The 19691-nt window shown below is 45.1% G+C and overlaps 1 protein-coding gene across 1 annotated transcript in view; it reads left to right on the top strand.

Moving 5' to 3' along the window:
* XRN2 (5'-3' exoribonuclease 2) overlaps positions 1 to 19691 on the top strand; it is a 177901-nt gene that overhangs the window by 34852 nt on the left and 123358 nt on the right. The window contains exons 9-11 of the mRNA XM_060253565.1: positions 390 to 547; positions 1753 to 1827; positions 1957 to 2090. Of these exons, the coding sequence (XP_060109548.1) occupies positions 390 to 547; positions 1753 to 1827; positions 1957 to 2090 (367 nt within the window). The remainder of the gene's footprint in view (positions 1 to 389; positions 548 to 1752; positions 1828 to 1956; positions 2091 to 19691) is intronic.

The raw sequence follows: 19691 nt of genomic DNA, 5'->3' as shown, positions 1-19691 counted from the left end.
GTATTGTGTAAGGGGGTTGGACTAGATGACCCTAGAGGTCCCTTCCAATTCTAATAATCGAATTCTATGATTCTATGAAACTTCAGCATTCTTACCTCCAGTTTTCTGCAGTGTATTATGCTTTGAATTTTTGTCTTGCTCCCCCGGTAGGATTTAGTTTAAAGCCCTCCTTATTAGGTTTGCAAGGCTCTTATAAAACACATTTTTCCTACCTTTGTGAGGTGCAAATGATCTCCTGTTAGAAGAGCTTCATCTCAAAAGCGTAGCCCGGGGTCCAAAAATCCAGACCTTTCCTGATGACACCAACTACATAGCCAGTCATTTGCTGTTACTTTAATTGTGTACTCGGGCACCTTAGTGTTGGACTTTTGTTTTGTTTTCTTCTACAGCTGACCTCATTATGCTTGGATTAGCTACGCATGAACCCAATTTTACTATAATCAGAGAAGAATTCAAGCCTAATAAACCAAAGCCATGTGGTCTTTGCAGCCAATTTGGACATGAAGTTAAGGACTGCCAGGGTTTGCCTAAAGAAAAGCAAGGAGAGGTATATGCTTAACAGTTATGTCATTCTTTTATGGGAGCCAGTGTATAATTCATGAAGAATGAAATGGTAGGAGGGATCCAAAGAGATCCTTGGTGGGTACAGAGTTTACTGTATGGTCTTGTGTAAATTATAATGTACCACCTTTACCTGTATCTTTGCATAGCTGCAAGGATTTTAAAAAATACCTGGAAGTACGTATCCAGTTGGAGGGGAGGGAAGGTTGGATGTTACTTGATGCCTTGGAAATAAGCAGTGGCTTGCTTCCTACCTCTTTGCTTAGACTGGTTTGAAGAGCCTTCCTCTTCTCAATGAGTCCCCTTCTGTTGGTAGGGCTACTTTGGAGGAGGCTTCATGGAGAGGTAGGATGCAACGTGCCCTGACCTGAATGACCCAGGCTAGCCCATTCTAGTCAGATCTGGGAAGCTAAGCAGGGTCAGCCCTCTTCTGTACTTGCATGGGAGACTAACCAGGGAAGTCCATGGGTGCTACACAGATGCAGGCAGTGGCAAAACATCTGTTAGTCTCTTCCCTTGAAAATGGTTTTCTGCCATCCCAGGCTGCCCCCACACCTGCAGCCCCTCTTTTGTCCATCTGGGAGCCGGGAAGACAAAAGGGGCCGCGGGGCTGCTGTGCCTCACTCTGAGGCTGTCTCCCCTTGCAGGGAAGGCAGCTGGGAGCGAGGCTGCACAGCCTCAGAGCAAGGCCACTTTACTCCAACCCTGGATAGGAAGCTGGGCTTGGAGGAGAGCACACACTGGCGTGCAGTCCTTCCACCCTCAGCTTCCCAGGTCTGCAACCCAGGAAGCCAAGAGTGGCGGAGCTTTGGAAAAGGGCGCCTGAAGGCACTGTGTAGGTGAGGTGGTGCTTGAGGCAGCCGCCTACCTTGCCTGCTCCCACCCGCTGGCCACGGTGTCACCATTTGTCAGCTGTGACTCGATGGTAGTTCCCACCCCCTGGATGCAAGCCATTTCACCTCACACCCCCACCCCACCCCCGGGGATAACAAATTATGGGACATCAGTTCACCTCTTCTCTGTAAAATATATGATTGTCAATGTGATATGTGTACAAACGTTGTGGGCCAGAAATGGGGAAAGCATATCTTGATTAAAATTCCTTTCGTTTTCATTTCAAATAAGAGACAAGCCGCTTTTAAAATAAAGCTTGTATACAAATCCAGTCTCTTTCTCCCTTTCTGTTTGCAGCATGATCAGTTTGCAGATTGTTCTCTTGGCCAGGAGCAAGAATTTATTTTTATCCGCCTAAGTGTTTTGAAAGAAGTAAGTGAAATGCTTTTGAGCCAGTGCTGTGGTCCTGAATACAGGAGGACTTACTTTCTAGTAAATGGGGGTAGGATCATAGATGTTAATAGAAATTTATTCTTTCTTATCTCTCTCAAATAATTCTAGTATTTGGAAAAAGAGCTGACGATGGCCAGTTTGCCTTTTGCTTTTGATATTGAGAGAAGTATCGATGATTGGGTGTTCATGTGTTTCTTTGTGGGAAATGACTTCCTTCCACATTTGCCATCATTAGAGATCAGGTATTTATTTTATTTATTTACTTAATTAAAAAAATTAATATGCCACCTTAATACCTATACAGGGTCTCTGAGGTGGCATAAAACCCCTTTCTGCATAAAACGTTAAACCCCTTTACATGCTAAGCTACTCAACAGTTACAGTAAAAGGGAAGGTGGCGTGTTGAAGATGACAAGTGCCAGATGGGTTCCAAACAGCTTCTTTTGGTGCCCCTGAATCTGTACAGTGGGATTTTTACCCATGTAATGGTAGGCCTCTGTGCCTTGTCATACTCTGGTTTTCAAAGTTTCAGAAGTGATTTATTGTGTGGCATATGTCGGTGCAATACAAAAAAAAAATCCAGTGTCCTGAAGCCTCCTTTTAGGCATACATTCATTTTGGAGCCCAGCTGTACAGCTTTGTTCCAGGTCCAGTGAACCCTGCAAAAAGTTAGCTATTGAGATGATCTGAGACTTTGTAAATGGAAGTCTGTTAGTTTTGGGGTTTTTTTACAAAAAGGTCTTCATGGTCTCTGTGCATCACACCTGTGGGATAGGGTGCCTCCACTAACCCCATTTGGTAACCTATCAAGTCAAAGGGATTTTCGCGCCCTTTCTCTGACATGCGCAGAAGTTCCACCGCACATGCTCACCAGACATCCTGCCAGTTCTCTTCTGACTGCTGCACTGATCAGATGATCTCTGCCACAGTCAGTAAACCTGTCTAGCTTTTCTTTGATTATTCCTCATCAGCTATTATTTCCATTTCCTTTCTTGTTTCTGGAGGGGAAAAGAGGGAGAGAGAGAAGAGGGAAAGTTAGACTGTTGCTCCTTGCCCTTCACGGCCTTCCCCCTTTCCTTCATCCACCCTTCTCCTGTATAGCTTATGGAAAAATGTTTGGGCTTCTTCAAATGCTGTGTGAGGTGTGGAAGTTAAACTCCTGCCATTTGGCAGTCATTCTCTTTGTCTTCTGTGCCTTGAAGGAAGCACACTGCATTGTAGCGTGCTCACATTGTGCTAAATTATCAAAGCAGACAAGGAAGAACAGGACAGCTTGACCCCGCAGTATTATTGGAATCGGCGCTGTCCCCATGCCCAGTGGTGTTGATGTCTTCAACCCTGATAGACTTTCCAATCCAAAAATCGGAATTGATGCCAAGGGGCAAATCAACATTGGGAGACCAAGGCTCTTGGAGCCATAACCAATTCAGTGCCAACTGCCCTCTGAAACAACAGGGCTCAGCATTGAAGGCAGAGTCCTCACTCTCTCTCTCTCGGCTTGGCTTCGCGAACGAAGATTTAAGAAGGGTGCAATAGCCCACGTTTGCTGCAGCCCACGTTGGCTGACAAGACCAATGTGGGACAGGCAGGTCCGGCCACAGCGGCTGCAGGGAAAAGTCTGATTTAGGGTTGGTCCTGTAGCAGTGCGATTCTTCCTCAATCTCCTTTTGTCCTCAAGACCAGCTATGCATGCGTTCTCAAAGGAAGAGACAGCCTGGTGGATGGTGTGCCTCCATGCTTTGCGATCTGAGGCTAGGTCAGACCACTGGTGATGGTTGATGTGACAGGTGCTAAGGGATTTCTTCAAGGAGTCCTTGTACCTCTTCTTTGGTGCCCCTCTATTTCGATGGCCGGTGGAGAGTTCGCCATACAGGGCAATCTTGGGAAGGCGGTGGTTTTCCATCCTAGAAATATGCCCTGCCCAGCGCAGCTGCGTCTTCAACAGCAGTGCCTCGATGCTGGTAACCTCCGCCCTCTTGAGGACTTCAGTGTTGGTCACAAAGTCACTCCAGTGGATGTTGAGGATGGTGCGAAGGCAGTCCTCAACACCTGCTAAGAAAAGCAGAGAGGATAAGGGAGTGAAGGTGGATAAAAAGCAGCACGAATATGAGTCAGACAAACATCAGAAACACGACTCTCTGCCTGCCACCGCCACCTTTCTGAAACGCCCAGCACTGAAGCTGATGCTTCCACCAGTTGTGCCACTTCTGCAACTCTTTGCATTGCCCATTCATCAGCCCAGCTCCCCAGTGCTGGCATCACTCCAGACCCAGTTGATCAAGTCCTCTGAGTCAGAACACAAGATCAATCTAACTCAGGTATCTTCACATTCACATTCCCAATCCTGTACCCAGAGTGATGACAGTCAGTTGTTGGAACAACAACATCACACAGCACCAAATGACCAGCGGATACAAGACAGACAACCCGTAGATTGAGGGCAGTCTCCTTGACAACGATCACCTCCAGTTCAGAATCAAGACCAATCCCTCCTGCTCAATCCACCACCACAGCCACCTACTTCTGGGATCAATGGCATATAGAATTGTATAGTTGGAAGGGACCTTCAGGTTCATCTAGTCCACTCATCTGCACAATGCAGGAAATTCACAGACACCTCCTCCTAAGTTCTTAGAATCAGATTTGCTGTCAAATGGCCATCTAGCCTCTGAAAACCTCCAAAGGAGAGTCCACCATCTCCCAAGGAAGCCTGTTCCACTGAGGAGCCGCTCTGTCAAGAAGTTCCTCCTAATGTTTAGCTGAAAACTCTTCGTTTAAAACAGTTTTATTATACTGCAATATATTGTAATAATACTTATAAAAAATTAATACGAATACATTACATTTTTCTCCTCCCTCCCCTCCTTTTCATGACCCCCGACGGTGTATTGTAATTGAATTGTTAAAAATAAAAGGTAATTTTATCAGTTAAAGAATCTTCATTAAAAAATTCTTAAAACAAGAAGAAAAAGGAAAGAAAAAACCATGTTATAATTATAATCCATCTTCATTGTAATCCTTTAGTCCTTATAAAAAAAAAGTTGAAAAAAATACGTTCACATAGTCTCACTTTTTGACTGTAGTCTATTTATTATTCCTCTAAAGATCAACCATTGTCAAAAATCGCCAGATATCCTTTAACCTTCCATTGTTTTTCAACATATTTTTGAAATTTTCCCCACGCATTTTTAAACTTCTCTAGATCATATTCTTTTAAGATGCTTGTAAGCTTGTGCATTTCACTCCAATGCATAACTTTTGAAGTCCAGTCCCACTTTTCTGGTATTTTATCTTGCTTCCACATCTGCGCATACAATGTCCGTGCAGCTGAAAGCATGTACCAAATTATCGTTCTATCTTGTTTTGGAAATTTTTCCATTTTTTTTTACAGTCTTGTAGCACTGCTTTCTCCTGCATTTTTTTTAGAGTGGAATCCACTTTATCAATTCTTGAGTCTTGGTCTTTCACCTTTTCTTCTACCTCCTGCACTTTCTTTAACACTGTTTGGGAGTCTTTCCTGAGATCTTCAATTTCTTTTTTAATTTATTTTTTAGCCTCCTCTGCACTGGATTCAATGTCTTTTTTTAATTCCTTCTTACTTTCTGTTATTGATTCCTTTATTACTTTTGCCAATCTTGCCTCCATAGCTTCTATTGCCTCCTGCCATTTAGCCATTTTTGCTTCTTCAAGTGACCTAGCCCTCGTACGAATCTGCTTTGCTCCTGATTTATGCACAGACATCACTGCCTGCCCATTGTTAAAATAGGCTCTGAAGTTGACCTCACCAAATTGATTTACAATTGCAGTCTTATAGATTAAAGCATGGCCTTTTAGATGAGCCCAAAATCGCTGTTCCCAGAGGCTCCTAAGTCGAGATATTAATTTTTTAAAGTTTTATTATCTTCAAAATGGCGTCCGCAGCTTTTCTGTCCCTTAAAAAAAAATTTTCCCCCTTTTTCTCCTGGAATGCTCCAAAATTAGTTCAAAGTATATAATCCAATAGATTTCACCTTTTAATGATGATATCTGCTGGCTCCGCTATTTTTTAAAGTCCTGTTTTCTTTTTAAAATTTTTTGAAATTTTGACCTTTTAATGGCCGCCGGTACTTCTCTATGATTTATGGTCCTAGAGAGGGCTAGGAGGCTTGCAGTTTTCCTTTCTCTTAATGGCTGCTTCCTTCCTTTCTTGCCACGAAGTCTCGTTTTCGATGGTTGAGAAGTCTCGCGTTATTTCTATGGCATCATTTCCTGTGACGTCTTCACCAAGTCAGCTTCTGTTTCGGAGGGGGTTGTCTGACCTGACCACAGGTATTCAAAACAAAAGTTGTTTTTCCTCTTTTAACCTTGTTTTCTCAAATTTCATTAGTCCCAAATTTACCCCCTCCTTTATCTTCTTTCCTTTAAAATAACTTAGTTGCATCCAGACCTTTGTCTTTATTTCAGATTAGTTTTATTTTAGTCCCGGAGTGATAGATAAAGATCTTTTCCCTTTAAAGTTGCTATCCTTTTGAACACCGTTCTCTTCAAAAATAGATGTTAATCAAATGTTAATCCAAAGAAGCTTTGAATCCTGGTGAATTTAAGTCAATTTAATGACCCCAGAAGTCCTCTGTAGACGTTGGAATGCAATCCGTCTCCGGGGACTCTTCAAAGCAAAAAGGAACCCCACTGGGATTCGTTGTCAGCCAAAGTAAATCCCCTCAGAATTTCATATGCATGTCTTGGCCTTCTCCCTGCCTGGGAGAAGTAGGCAGCAGGTGTTAAGATCACCTTCTCTGCCCAAAACAGAGGTTCTGATCCGCTCCTCTGCTGAGAAGCAGCTCAATCCTCCATGACCCAAACCTGGAAGTCATTTAGCTGAAAACTCTTGATTTAATTTCAACCTGTGAGTTCTAGTCCAGCCTTCTGGGACAACAGAAAACAACTCTGCACCATCCTCTATATGACAGCCCTTCAAGTACTTTTGGAGGATTTGAAGTCCTCTTTTGGAGGACTTCAAATTTCTCTTTTGGAGGATTTGAAGTCCTCATTAAATGTATGGCATGTACCCTGACTCTCTCCACAGTTCAATCTCAACCTGTTGCTGATACAGTTTTCTACATCATCCAACTGGACATCTCAACAAGCATTGCCCTACCCAAGGCAACTGTCAAGCTCCAGGCAACAAAAGCTTCCTGGGATAAACTGGCTTCTACCCATATATATTCTCACAGACTTGACCACATGTATAGGGCCCAGGATATGTGGTGGTTGTATTTCTAAATCACCCAGTCCCTGCTATTGCAGGGTTCTTGGTGATGGACAATATATATAAAATCACAACAAAATAAAAACTAATTAAAAGCAAGTTATGAACATTATAGCAATCCGATGGCAAATAAATAGGTGTGGAGCACCCCAAACCCAATTCTGTTGTAGTGTCTTCATCATCCAAAGCTCGCAGAACAGTCTTCTACACCTGATAAGGAGGGTAAAAAATTGGATGAATTGGTCAGGAAACTACTCCACAGGAACACTTGGCATCAAGGTTTCCAACTATACAGCCTGCAAGGGAAGATACCAGTATGCCCCATGGTCTGCCTGAAGACAACTATTCTGCTGCCAAACACATCCAAAAAGAAGGAATGATTTTAACTGAACATCAACTTAATTCTTCCAAGCGTATTACTGATGTCTTCACAAAAACTCTTATGTCTGCCATCATTCTTAAATGCCCTGCTTGGCTTCGCTCTACTGCCCTCCAGCCAGACACCAGAGCATATGTGGAGGACTTACCTTTTGACAGCAACAACTTCTTCACCTCAACTATGGATTCGATCCTACAGGAGATGGACAAGAATATCAAAACATCAGAAAACAGGGGACTCTCATCACCATCACATTCCACTAAGACCAAATCTTGGAACAAACCCTGGTCCAAATGCTCATACAACAGGCAATCTTTGGAACAGTCTTGGAGACCAAGATCATCTCTGCCATCTTTCACATCATCCTTTTGCTCCAAACCTAAATTTTCTCTAGTGACCTCTCAATCTAAGGGCTCCAGAGCACCCAAACAGGGCTTTTGACTGACAAATTCCGAGGTTTTAATGAAATGCTGACCTGGTGGCTTTTGTTACAGACTGGCTAGAAAATACTATGGATTTGCCTGACATTACAGCTCCTATGCTCTCTAATGCCTTCCGCCTGAGTCTCCCTCACAGTCCTGCATGACAGGGCCCATGGGATATTATCACAGTCATCCCTGATATCAGAGTGTGAAAAACAATTCTAGAAACTGCGCGAAGCCAAGGCCATCTTCTGTTTAAAGGGGACCGTATTTGAGTTTTTCAAGATTTATCTCCTGCGGTACTCAGCAAGTGTCAAGCCCTGAAGAGCATCACTGAAGCCCTGTGGCAGGCGCGAGTTCGCTATAAATGGAAAAATCTGACACGCCTGCAGATCTCTTTTAAGGACAAACTTTATTTTGTGGATGATTTAGCTTTGGGAATGAAGGTTCTTCAAACTCTCAATATTAAGCCTGCTGCCGACAGTCAAAAAGCTAATTCGAAACGGCGCCGCGCTTCCACGTCGTCTTCCAATGATGAAATGAATTAATATCAACGCTGCCATGTCTGTGGTCAAGTACTCAGTTCCCATGTTCTATGCAAGCTATATACATTGGCTGTTCATTATTGTCGCTAATTATTGGCTTTAACGTTTTTGCAATGTTCTGATTCTAGTTACTATCGGGTTTCAGGGGGAGGGGATTGCTTCTCAGGTTTGCCTCCGTGTTTTTGATCATCTCTGTATAGGACTTCGTCCCTTTAATTCCAGGTCGGGGTTTTATTTTCATTTTCATTTCTTTTTCTCCTGGAGTTCGTGAGACTATCGTCTTCTACTTCAGCTTGATAATTACGTTTTCAGTTTGCTACAGTAATCACTACCACTTAACTATAAGCTTCATATCTGTGTGTTCTTGTTGGGCTACTACTGGGCATCTGACAGTTAACTTAGTTTATATAGAGCTTTGCTTATCTTGTAGTGTTAATCTTTGCATATATTATCTCATAGTATTTGCTTGCATATTAAGTCTTGCCTTGTGCTTAGAATAGCTCTGTGAAGCTTTATAAAATTCTAATTCTTACTGAAATTAACATTACAATTTAGCACAATTTGTTTTTACAGTTGTTTTTCTTGGAGACCTATATTCACAGTAGAGGTCTGTAATAGTGTACTAAGCTCTCTTCTGAAAAGTTTTTACCTAACATAATCATACTCGATTTAAAATTGTTTTAATACTTTAGAAAATCAATTTTGCTCTGATTATTCATAAATAATTCATCACAAATTTTCTGAATTTTTACAGTTAATCAAATTCTTTGGTAGAAAATTAATATCTCTTGATTGTTAGTAATTAATTCAGCACAAGTTGAGTAGCCTTTTAGAATCCATTAGGTTTTTCCCTGCAGTAATTGCTCTGACTCTATAATTATAAATCATAGTTTTTACGGTTAAACTGTTCAATTAGTAGCTGGTATATAATTAATTCATTGCTTTTTGATCTTATTGGGGTGAATCAACTTTTTATTGATTTGTGTCGCTATATTTTATAAGGGGGGGATCGTTCATTAGATTTTAGAAAGTTGTAACTTGTCTCTACCATTTAGAGTGTCTAACCTTGTAATTAATTTTGTATTTTTGAATTGGACTTCTTCCTAGCCCCCTTATGTAGTTTACTAATCTTGATCTGCCTCTCTTATCTCTCTTTGTAGTGATTTTTTAGGTGTGTGTGTTTTTTTAATTATCTGTCTGCCAGCTTTGCTCCTGCTCTTTGATTGGGCCACTCCTGTGTCTTCTGCACTTTCAGTCTGTTTCCTACCTCATTTTGTGAACACCTTGTCTTCTTTCTCTGTATTTTAGTCTTATCCAATCCTTTCCTCTTCTTTGCCTATCAGTCGCTATGTCATGAGCCACGCCTGGAACATCACCTCACTAAATGTCCGAGGTCTACATAGCCCCATTAAGAGGAACGTATTTTGACCAATCTTTCTAAACTACATACCGATATCTGTCTGCTCTAGGAAACTCACTTAAGGAACCCATCTGATGTCTCACTGAAAGCTTCATGGATTCAATCTCAATACCATGCTGCTGAGAGCTCCAACTCTCAAGGTGTTTCGATCTTACTCTCCGTTTTTATTAAGGGCATCCTTGATGACTTGCAAGTTACAGTTGCCTCAATCTATGCGCCAAATAGTGACCAAATGGCTTTCTTGGAAGAGACTTCCGCTGCTTTGCATGACTTTCAAGCTGGGGGGTGATTTTAACCTCATCAATTTTAACCACCCCATTATCGGGGGTGATTTTAACCTCATCAATGACTACAATCTGGATTGTTCACATCACAATCTTCGGCATCCTCAGCGACATAGGCGCCAAGCCAAATTATCGGAACTCTTCAGAAGATTTCATCTATTGGATGTATGGGGCCTTCAACATGGCACTGACAGGAATAATACATACTACTCATCTCAGTTTGATGTGCATACTAGAATCGACTACATCTTACTATCTGATTCTCTCCTGAACGCAGCTACGAAATTGATATTGGCCCATGCATGGGTCTATTGCTCCATCAACTCTGACAGCTCTCAATCAACACCAAAACGCTGGACTCTGAATAAATCTTTATTGCTGAATGAAGAGTGTGCACAACAAATTGAGTCCCATATTAAGCAGTATTTGGACAACAATGGTGCCTCAGACACATCTGCATTGACATGATGGGCAGCTCTCAAAGCAGTGCTCAGGGGCCATTTGATATCCTTATCGTCATCCCTAACAAAACGTTGTGAAGCTCTCAAGAGTGAAGTGCTTTCCAGAATTCAGCAATTGGAGATTCTCCATAAAGAGTGTGGTGGGAAGAAGATATTAAAAAAATGCTTATGGAAAGGGAAATTTTGGAATCGTTGAAGAATTTCCAGATCCAAAAGAGCCTTCTATACTTGAAGCAAAGGTATTGGTTCAACTCTCCCCAATCGCTAAAGCTCCTTTCCTGGAGAGTTAAAAACAAGTCTGCATCTAAATTGATCCACGCAGTTCGTACCAGGGATGGTCATCTGTGCAACAAGACCTCAGAAATACTCAAAACATTCATGGATTACTATAAACATCTATACTCTTCCAGGAAACCATCGTCGTCTTTGATCTCTTGAGTTTTTGTCCCAACACCCTCAAATAGAGCGTTTATGTACTGACATAGAGACTTCCTTGATTGCCCTTCTGTTCCATCTGAAATACTAAACACCATAAAGAATTTAAAGACTAATAAGTCCTCAGGCACAGATGGCTATTCGTCCAAAAATATGCTCATATACTAGCCGACTCTTTGACCGATGCATGTAATGAAATCCTCCAAACTGGTTCTCTTCCCTCTACGTGGAATGATGCCTCAATTGTTGTGCCGCCTAAATCTAGTAAGGATCCTACGCTCCCAGACTCCTATCATCCTATATCGCTGCTGAACTCAGATTACAAGATCTTCACTGCAACACTCTCCAGGCGTCTCAACTCAATAATAACTAGGTACATCCATCCAGACCAGGCTGGTTTTATGTCTGGCAGGAAGATCACTGACAGTGTACACAAGACTTTGCACATCATATCTTCATGCCAGTCTTCCAAGTCAGCGGAAGTTTTTCTCTCTCTCGACATCGAGAAAGCATTTGATTCCCTGGAACCATCATACCTGCTATCTCTTCTGGAGCACATGTCCTTTGGAGGATCTTTCCTTAATGCCATTAGGGCTATATATTTAAACCCATCAGCATTAATGACCAAGCATCGGACAATTTCAACCTACAAAAGGAAATGAGGCAAGGGTGTCCCCTGTCTCTGGCTTTATTTGCATTAACAATAGAACCTTTGGTGACATTGATAAGAAGTAATGACAACATATAAGGCATCACTTGCGGTACCCATACCATGAAACTCAGCATGTTCGCGGATGATATGTTGCTATACATTTCCAATTCTGAATCGTCTATTCCTCTTCTTCAAGACCTCCTATCTTCTTTTTGTCAAGTGTCGGGTCTGCATATCAGTCAATCCAAATCAAATATTCTCCTCTGAACTTACCAGCTACTTCTGAGGGATTCCTGAAGCAGCACTACTCCTTCCAGTGGTCCCAGTCTTCACTTCTATACTTAGGCATTCAGCTACCGAATGACCTCTCACAATTGCTTCATCTTAACTTCAAAGTTTCAAGAAATTTGTTCAGATTTCATCAAGTGGGATAAATGGGTTGTCTCATTTGTAGATAGCTTACATCTCCTGAAAACCTTTGCATTCCCGAAACTAACTATTTCGCACTCTTCCAATATTTATTCCTTTGATTCTTCTTCGCAAGTGGCAAGCGTAATTTAACTCTTTTATGGAATAATAAAAAACCCAGAGTTGGCTTTCATGTCTTATGCCATTGCAACACCAATGGAGGGCTTAGTGTTCCTGATCTAACACTCTACTATAGAACAGCATCATTAACCAATATAGTAAAATTAGCTCAATATGGGGACACTGCTGAGTGGTCCAAACCAATCAGAACTATGTTGTTATCACTCTCTACTCAAGACTCAGTTTTGACTTTAATCATAGACCTGCTGGACTTAAAAGAAATCCTATGTTGAATGCAATTTATAAAATATGGGACTCCTACCGTAAACATTTGGTACCTGAACTCTTTCGCTTCTCCTCTATCTCCAACCAGGCTTGGTTCCCTCCCGGCCACTCTTCTGTTCTTCACGCCTGGAAAGCAGCACATATTTCCTGACTCAAAGATGTTTCCTGTGCATAGGGCCTCTTCTCGAAATCCATATTGGAAAAGAAAACTGGTAAACCTTTACCTTGGTTTTTTACTTACAGCTGAACCATACCTTCAATACTTTGGATCTTAGCAAAATCTACTGCGCTCCACTCACTGACTTTGAATGCCTCCTCCAACACTCATTTTCCAATAACAAAGGCCTTATCTCTGCAATTTACGATATTTTACTCCGCCTGGATAGTTCAAAGCCCATGGAACACCAGTTGTTGTGGCATCAAGACTGCAATATTTCTTTATCTCCAGAGCAGTGAGCCGGAATATATTCATCTCCTCTATGCACCACGTTGGTGATCAATACTAGGCTACAGACATTTAAAATTATCAGTCGGTGGTATCTCACCCCTATGAGGTTAGCCTACTTCTTGAAATCCTCCTCTCCTCGTTGCTGGAAGAAGTGTGGCCAGATGGCTACATTTGCACACTGCTGATTGGAATGTCTGACAATAGTAAAATTCCGGACAGATGTCTTAAACATGATTAACCGTATCACAACTTATCAGATTCCTCTTGCTGTCATCTTTTTTAATTTTTGGGACTCTCTCACTATCCTCAGAGTGAGGCAAGACCTTATTGTTAGCTTGTTGGTAGCTGCCAAAGCATTGACAGCCTCTTTTTGGAAGGCACCCACAGCTCCTACAGTCACTACCTGGCTTTCTAAAGCATAGGAGCATTTTATCATGGAAAAAATACAGTCCAATTTACGGCAATCCAACTCTTCCAATTTCTCTGCTAAGTGCCTTCCTTTTGTTGATTACATTACTTCTCAAGAAATTTCTCCTTACACCTCTTCACAGACGTCTATGCCTACTTTTAATCTGTTAATGTCATATCTTTACCTCCTTCACTTCTTTCTGTACACAGGAGTGGCTCATACTGTCTTACGATTTTGTTTGTTTGTCTGTGTTCTTCTTCTCTCTGTGGGTTTATTTGATCTTACTAACTGTTTATGATTTGCCTCTTTCCCAAGTCCCTCTACTTACAGATTTTTATCTAAAACATCTACTGCTGATCAGCTCCCTATAATGTCTCCTATGGAATTGTTTCTTAATGTTTATAAAGCGTTCTATTGCGCAAAGCTCTATATATGTTTTTAGCAGTTATAACTAGGCTCACCTTACTATGTCATAGCAATTGCTTTTTATAACTCTTATAACTCAATTGTATTATTTTCATATATGTAATTCCCTGAAATATCTTAATAAAATTGTTTAAAATTTTAAAAAAAGAAGAACTCTTAACAGGTGAGACAAGATCTTCCCTTACAGAATCTATGCTGAGTCCTCCACAGTAACTTTTGTTCATCAGTGTGCCAGCTAATTCTCTCTTTAATAATGGTTCCCCCCAACTTTCCCGGTACTGAAGTCAGATTGGTCTGTAATTTCCTAGATCTCCTCTGGAACCCTTTTTAAAGATGGTGTTGACATTTGCTACCTTCCAGTCCTCAGGAACCGCGGCAGATTTCAATGAAAGATTACGTATTTTTGTCAGGAGATCTGCAAGTTCAACTTTGAGTTCTTTCAGAACTCTTGGATGTATGCCATTTGGGCCTGGTGACTTACCAGTTTTTGAATTTTCTATCAGTTGCAGGACCTCCTCTCTCGTCACCTCAATCTGGCTCAGGTCGAAAGATCCTCCCAAAATCAGCAGTTCTGGAGTGGGCAAACACTTCTCATCTTCCACAGTGAAGACGGAGGCAAAAAATGCATTCAACTTCTCAGCCATTTCCCTGTCTTCCTTCAGTAGCCCTTTTACCCCTTGGTCATCCAAGGGCCCCTCTGCCTCCCTGGCTGGTTTCTTGCTTCTAATGTATTTGAAGAAATTTTTGTTTGTCTTTATGTTTTTTGCAACATGCTCCTCACAGTCCCTTTTTGCCTGCCTGATCACAGACTTGCATATGATTTGCCACAACCTGTGTTCCCTTTCATTAACCTCACTTGGACTAGCTTTCCACCACTTAAAAGAATCCTTTTTACCTTTTACAGCTTCCATTATTTTGTTTGTTAACCATGCAGGCTTTTTAAAAAGACCTATTTGTGCTTTTTCCTGACTCATGATATATATTTTATTTGAGCTTCTAGGATTGTAGTTTTAAATAGCCTTCAAGCTTCCCCAAAATTCCCAAGTTTTGACCTTGTTTATCTTTCCTTTCACTTTCCTCTTCACATGCCTCTCCCTATTTATACTATTTATACAACTAGTGAAATCAAGAACATTACGGTCACTGTTCGCAAGGGGTGCCATCACTTTTACATCTCTCATCACTGATTGGACATTACTTAGGACCAAATCCAGGATCGCCCCACCCCTGGTAGGTTCTGTGGCCATCTGCTCCATAGGCACAGCCATTGAGAGTGTGTAGAAACTCAATCTCTTTCTTCCAGCTGGAACACATATTGTCCCAATCGATACGTGGGTAGTTAAAATCACCTATTACAACATAGTTTTTACGTTTAGCCGCTAGGGTTGGAAGGCACCTCCACTCCAGGGTCATCTATTCTTTCATCATTTTATAATTATCCTCTATCTTTTAATCTGGTGGGCGATAACAAACTCCCAGAGTTAAACTTTCTTTTGGGCCCACTATTTTGACACAAAACATTTCTAGAAGGGAATCTAATTCTCTTACCTTCTCAGTCCTACTGGACTGTATACCCTCTCTGACATATAGAGCCACCCCACCTCCAACCCTTCCCTCCCTATTCTTCTGCTATAATTTATATCCAGGAATCACCATGTCCCACTGATTCCTCTCATTCCACCAAGTTTCTGAAATAGAATCCTAGAGTTGGAAGGCACCTCCACTCCAGGGTCATCTAGTCCAACCCCATGCACAACGCAGGAAACTCACAAATACCTCCCCCTAATTTCACAGGATCTTCATTGCTGTCAGATGGCCATCTAGCTTCTGTTTAAAAACCTCCAGGGAAAGAGAGCCCACCACCTCCTGAGGAAGCCTGTTCCACTGAGGAACCGCTCTAGATGAGGAAGTTCTACCTAATATTGAGCTGGAAACTCAACCCATTGGTTCTGGTCCTACCTTCTGGGGCCACAGAAAATAATTCCACACCGTCCTCTATATCAGCGGTCCCCAGTCTTTTTGGCATGGTTTTGTGGAAGACAGTATTTCTACGGACCCGGGGGGTGGGGATGAGTGGATTTACATCAGTTAAAAGAGAGACAGTTTGGTGTAGTGATTAAGCGCACGGTCTCTTATCTAGGGGAATCCGGTTTGATTTCCCACTCCTCCACTTGCAGCTGCTGGAATGACCTTGGGTTAACCATAGCTCTTGCAGAATTGTCCTTGAAAAGGCAGTTTCTGGGGAGAGCTCTATCAGTCCCACCCACCTCACAGTGTGTCACGGCTGGGGCCGGGTCAGGCAAAGTCCAGAGGCAGTCCGAGGTCTGTAGCCAGTAAGCAGGAGGGTCCGAGGCGCCAAATCCGAATCACTGTAGAAGTATCGTAGGTCTGAGGTCCAGAAGCCGAGGTCAGGGAGTCCAGAAGTCCAAAGCCAAAGTCAGGGAGTCAGGAACCAAAGTCAAGCCGGAGTGGATGCTAGAATGTCAGGGAGATGACTAGTTGCTTCCACAAAGCTTCCTCCCAAAGCCCACAGCTATATAGCCCTCTGCTGGCTGTTGCCCGTTTGGGCTAATTGCTGGCTCAGGGAGGCAGCCAGGATCTTGTTACCACTCAAGCATCCTTGCTCTTAGAAGGGCCAGAATCCTCTCAGAACTCAGGGCTCAGGGAGCGTCTTGCTTGTGAGCGTGCCGCCCTCCTCCGATCCCTGAGGTCCTGCAGGAGGCGGTCACGCACACGAGCCACCCGAGAGGGCGAGGCAGGGGGGCTGGGATCTTCTCCAGCAGGAGGCAGGGGCACTGGTGCAGGTGGCAGGGGCACAGTTTCCTCATCAGACTCAACTTCCTCTGAAGGGTCCCCAGCACCCATGACACTATCCCCCCCCCCAGGGCCCCCCTCCGTCGAGGGACCTGGAAGGTCGGGGTGGTCGTTGTGGAACTGGTGCACCAAGTCCGGGGCATGAAGATTGTCCTCGGGCTCCCAAGACCGGTCTTCTGGGCCGTATCCCTCCCAGTCCACCAGGTACTGGAGGCCTCCACGATGGTACCGGGAGTCCAGGATCTGGCGCACCTCATATTCTTCCTCGTCATCCACCAACACTGGTGGTGGCGGCGGTGGGGAAGGAGTCCGAGCTGGGTCAGGGGGTGCAGCCGGAACAAGGAGGGAGCGATGAAACACGGGGTGAATGCGGAGGTGGGGTGGCAACTGGAGCCTGAAGGCGACGGGGTTTATTTGTTCAACGACGGGGTAGGGTCCAATGAACCGTGCATCCAGCTTGTGAGACCGACCAGGCCGGCGCAGGTAGCGAGTTGAGAGCCACACCTGATCCCCCGGCTGCACTGGAGGGCCTTCTTGCCTCTTTCGGTCCGCAGCCCGTTTATATGCCTCCTTGGCTTGCTGTAGCTGCTCTCGGAGCAAGTCTTGGCTGGCACGGAGTTCTTGCAGGTAGGCATCGACGGCGGGGACATTCGTGGGTGGTAGGATCGCTGGGAAGAACCGAGGGTGGTACCCGTAGGTTGCAGCAAACGGGGTCATTTGGGTGGATGAATGGACCGCGTTGTTGTATGCAAACTCCGCTAGGGGCAATAGAGTGGTCCAGTCATCCTGCTGGTAACAGGTGTAACAGCGGAGATATTGTTCTAGCGTGGCATTGGTGCGCTCTGTCTGGCCATCTGTCTGTGGGTGGTAGGCCGAGGACAGGTGCACTCGAGTACCCAGGCTGGAATGGAGGGCTTGCCAGAACCGAGAGGAGAACTGAGGGCCCCGATCGGAGATCAGATGGGCTGGGAGTCCATGCAGACGAAAGATGTGTTGCAGGTAAAGCTGGGCCGTCTCCTGAGCTGTGGGGAGTTTCGGGCACGGAACAAAGTGGGCCATCTTGGTAAATAGGTCGACGACCACCCAGATACAAGTCTGACCCTTGGAGCGTGGAAGTTCCGTGATGAAGTCCATCGAGATGGTATCCCAGGGTCCTGAAGATGTGGGCAAGGGCTGCAGCAACCCTGAGGGTTTGGCTGGGATGTCTTTGGCCCGTCGGCAGACGTCACAGGAGCTGACATAGCGGGCAACATCAGCGCGAACTCGTGGCCACCAGAATTCCCTTGTCAGCAAGTGGGTGGTCTTATGCTGTCCAAAGTGCCCGGCGGGTAACGAGTCGTGGGTCAGGCGTAGCACTTCTGCCCGCAAGGGCCCGGGCGGCACATAGAGGCGTTCGCGGTGTAGCAAGAGGCCGCCTCGAGTCGTGAACTCCCCTGTTGGGTCATCTTGGAGAGCCTGGAGGTATTGCTGGACCCAGGGATCATTGGCCTGGCTAGCCCGAATGTCCTCCACGAGTGCTGGTGAAGTGGAGGTGGCTGCAAATACTGAGGGCGGCAGGATTGGAGCAGCGGGCGCGGTCTCAGTTGAGGCAGGGGCGTATTCCGGTTTCCGGGAGAGCGCGTCTGCTTTCCGGTTCTGGGTATGGGGGATGTAGGAGATCCGGAAGTCGAAGCGAGAGAAGAATAGGGACCACCGGATCTGGCGCTGGTTGAGACGGCGGGTGGTCTGGAGGTGTTCCAAGTTCCGGTGATCGGTGAGCACTTGAACAGGGTGGCGAGCCCCTTCGAGGTAATGTCGCCAAACCTCAAACGCCGCCTTGATCGCGAGCAACTCCCTCTCCCAGATGGTATAGTTCCTCTCTGCAGCAGTGAGCTGCCGCGAGTAATAGGCGCAGGGCTGTAGTGGCTGGGACGGCTCCTCGCGCTGGGACAGCACTGCTCCCAGGGCCACGTTGGAGGCATCAGCTTCCACCGTAAAGGGAAGCTGGGGGTCGGGGTATCTCAGGAGTGGCCCGGTGGCAAAGCGAGTCTTCAGGGTGGAGAAGGCGTTATCGGCCTCTGGGGACCAGTGGAAGGGTTCTTTGGGGCGGAGTAGTTGAGTCAGGGGTGTGGTCAGGGATGCGTAGGCCGGGATGAATTGCCGATAGTAGTTGGCAAAACCGAGGAACCGCTGCAGGTCTTTGCGATTCTGAGGAGCCTGCCAGGTCAGGACCGCTTCTACTTTTTTCGGGTCCATGAGGATCCCCTGCGGTGACACGATGTGCCCAAGGAACTCGACGGAGCGCAGGTCGAAGTCGCACTTCTCCAGCTTGGCGTAGAGACCATGGGCTCGTAGGCGCTGCAGGACCTGGCGGACGTGCTCGGCGTGCTGGGCAGGATTGCGGGAGTAAATTAGGATGTCATCCAGGTATATGATCGCGAAGCGGTCGAGCAGGTCCCGGAATATGTCATTCACGAACCTCTGGAAGACAGCGGGGGCATTGGTCAGTCCGAAGGGCATTACCAGGTGCTCGTACTGCCCGTATCGGGTCCCAAACGCGGTCTTCCATTCGTCTCCGGGCCGTATGCGCACCAAATTGTACGCTCCACGGAGGTCCAGCTTGGTGTAGATTTGGGCCCCCTTTAGGCGATCCAAGAGTTCAGGGATCAGTGGTAGAGGGTACCGGTCGCGGATGGTGATCTTGTTCAGGGCCCGGTAGTCATTGCACAGCCGGAGCTCCCCACTTTTCTTCTTCACGAAGAGCACTGGAGCAGATAGGGGAGAGGTTGAGGGTCGGATGAATCCGCGTTTCAGGTTCTTGTCCAGGAAGTCTCGCAGAGCTGCCAACTCCGGCTCCGACATTGGGTACAGACGCCCCACCGGGAGTGGTGCCCCAGGTACCAAATCAATGGCACAGTCGTAGGGCCGGTGAGGGGGAAGCTGATCAGCTCCTGTCTCTTCGAAGACATCAGCAAAGTCCACATACTTCTGAGGGAGCTGAGGACCACCACTCGGGATGCCAGCTGCTAGAGTGGTGGGAGGAGTCAGATGGGGGCATGGGTCTCGGAAGCGTAGTTCCTGCTGGGCCCAGTCCACGATGGGGTTGTG

Source organism: Heteronotia binoei, chromosome 14 (assembly GCF_032191835.1).
Source record: "Heteronotia binoei isolate CCM8104 ecotype False Entrance Well chromosome 14, APGP_CSIRO_Hbin_v1, whole genome shotgun sequence".
Classification (NCBI taxonomy): Eukaryota; Metazoa; Chordata; class Lepidosauria; order Squamata; family Gekkonidae; genus Heteronotia; species Heteronotia binoei.
This window is presented reverse-complemented; position numbering and strand designations above follow the sequence as displayed.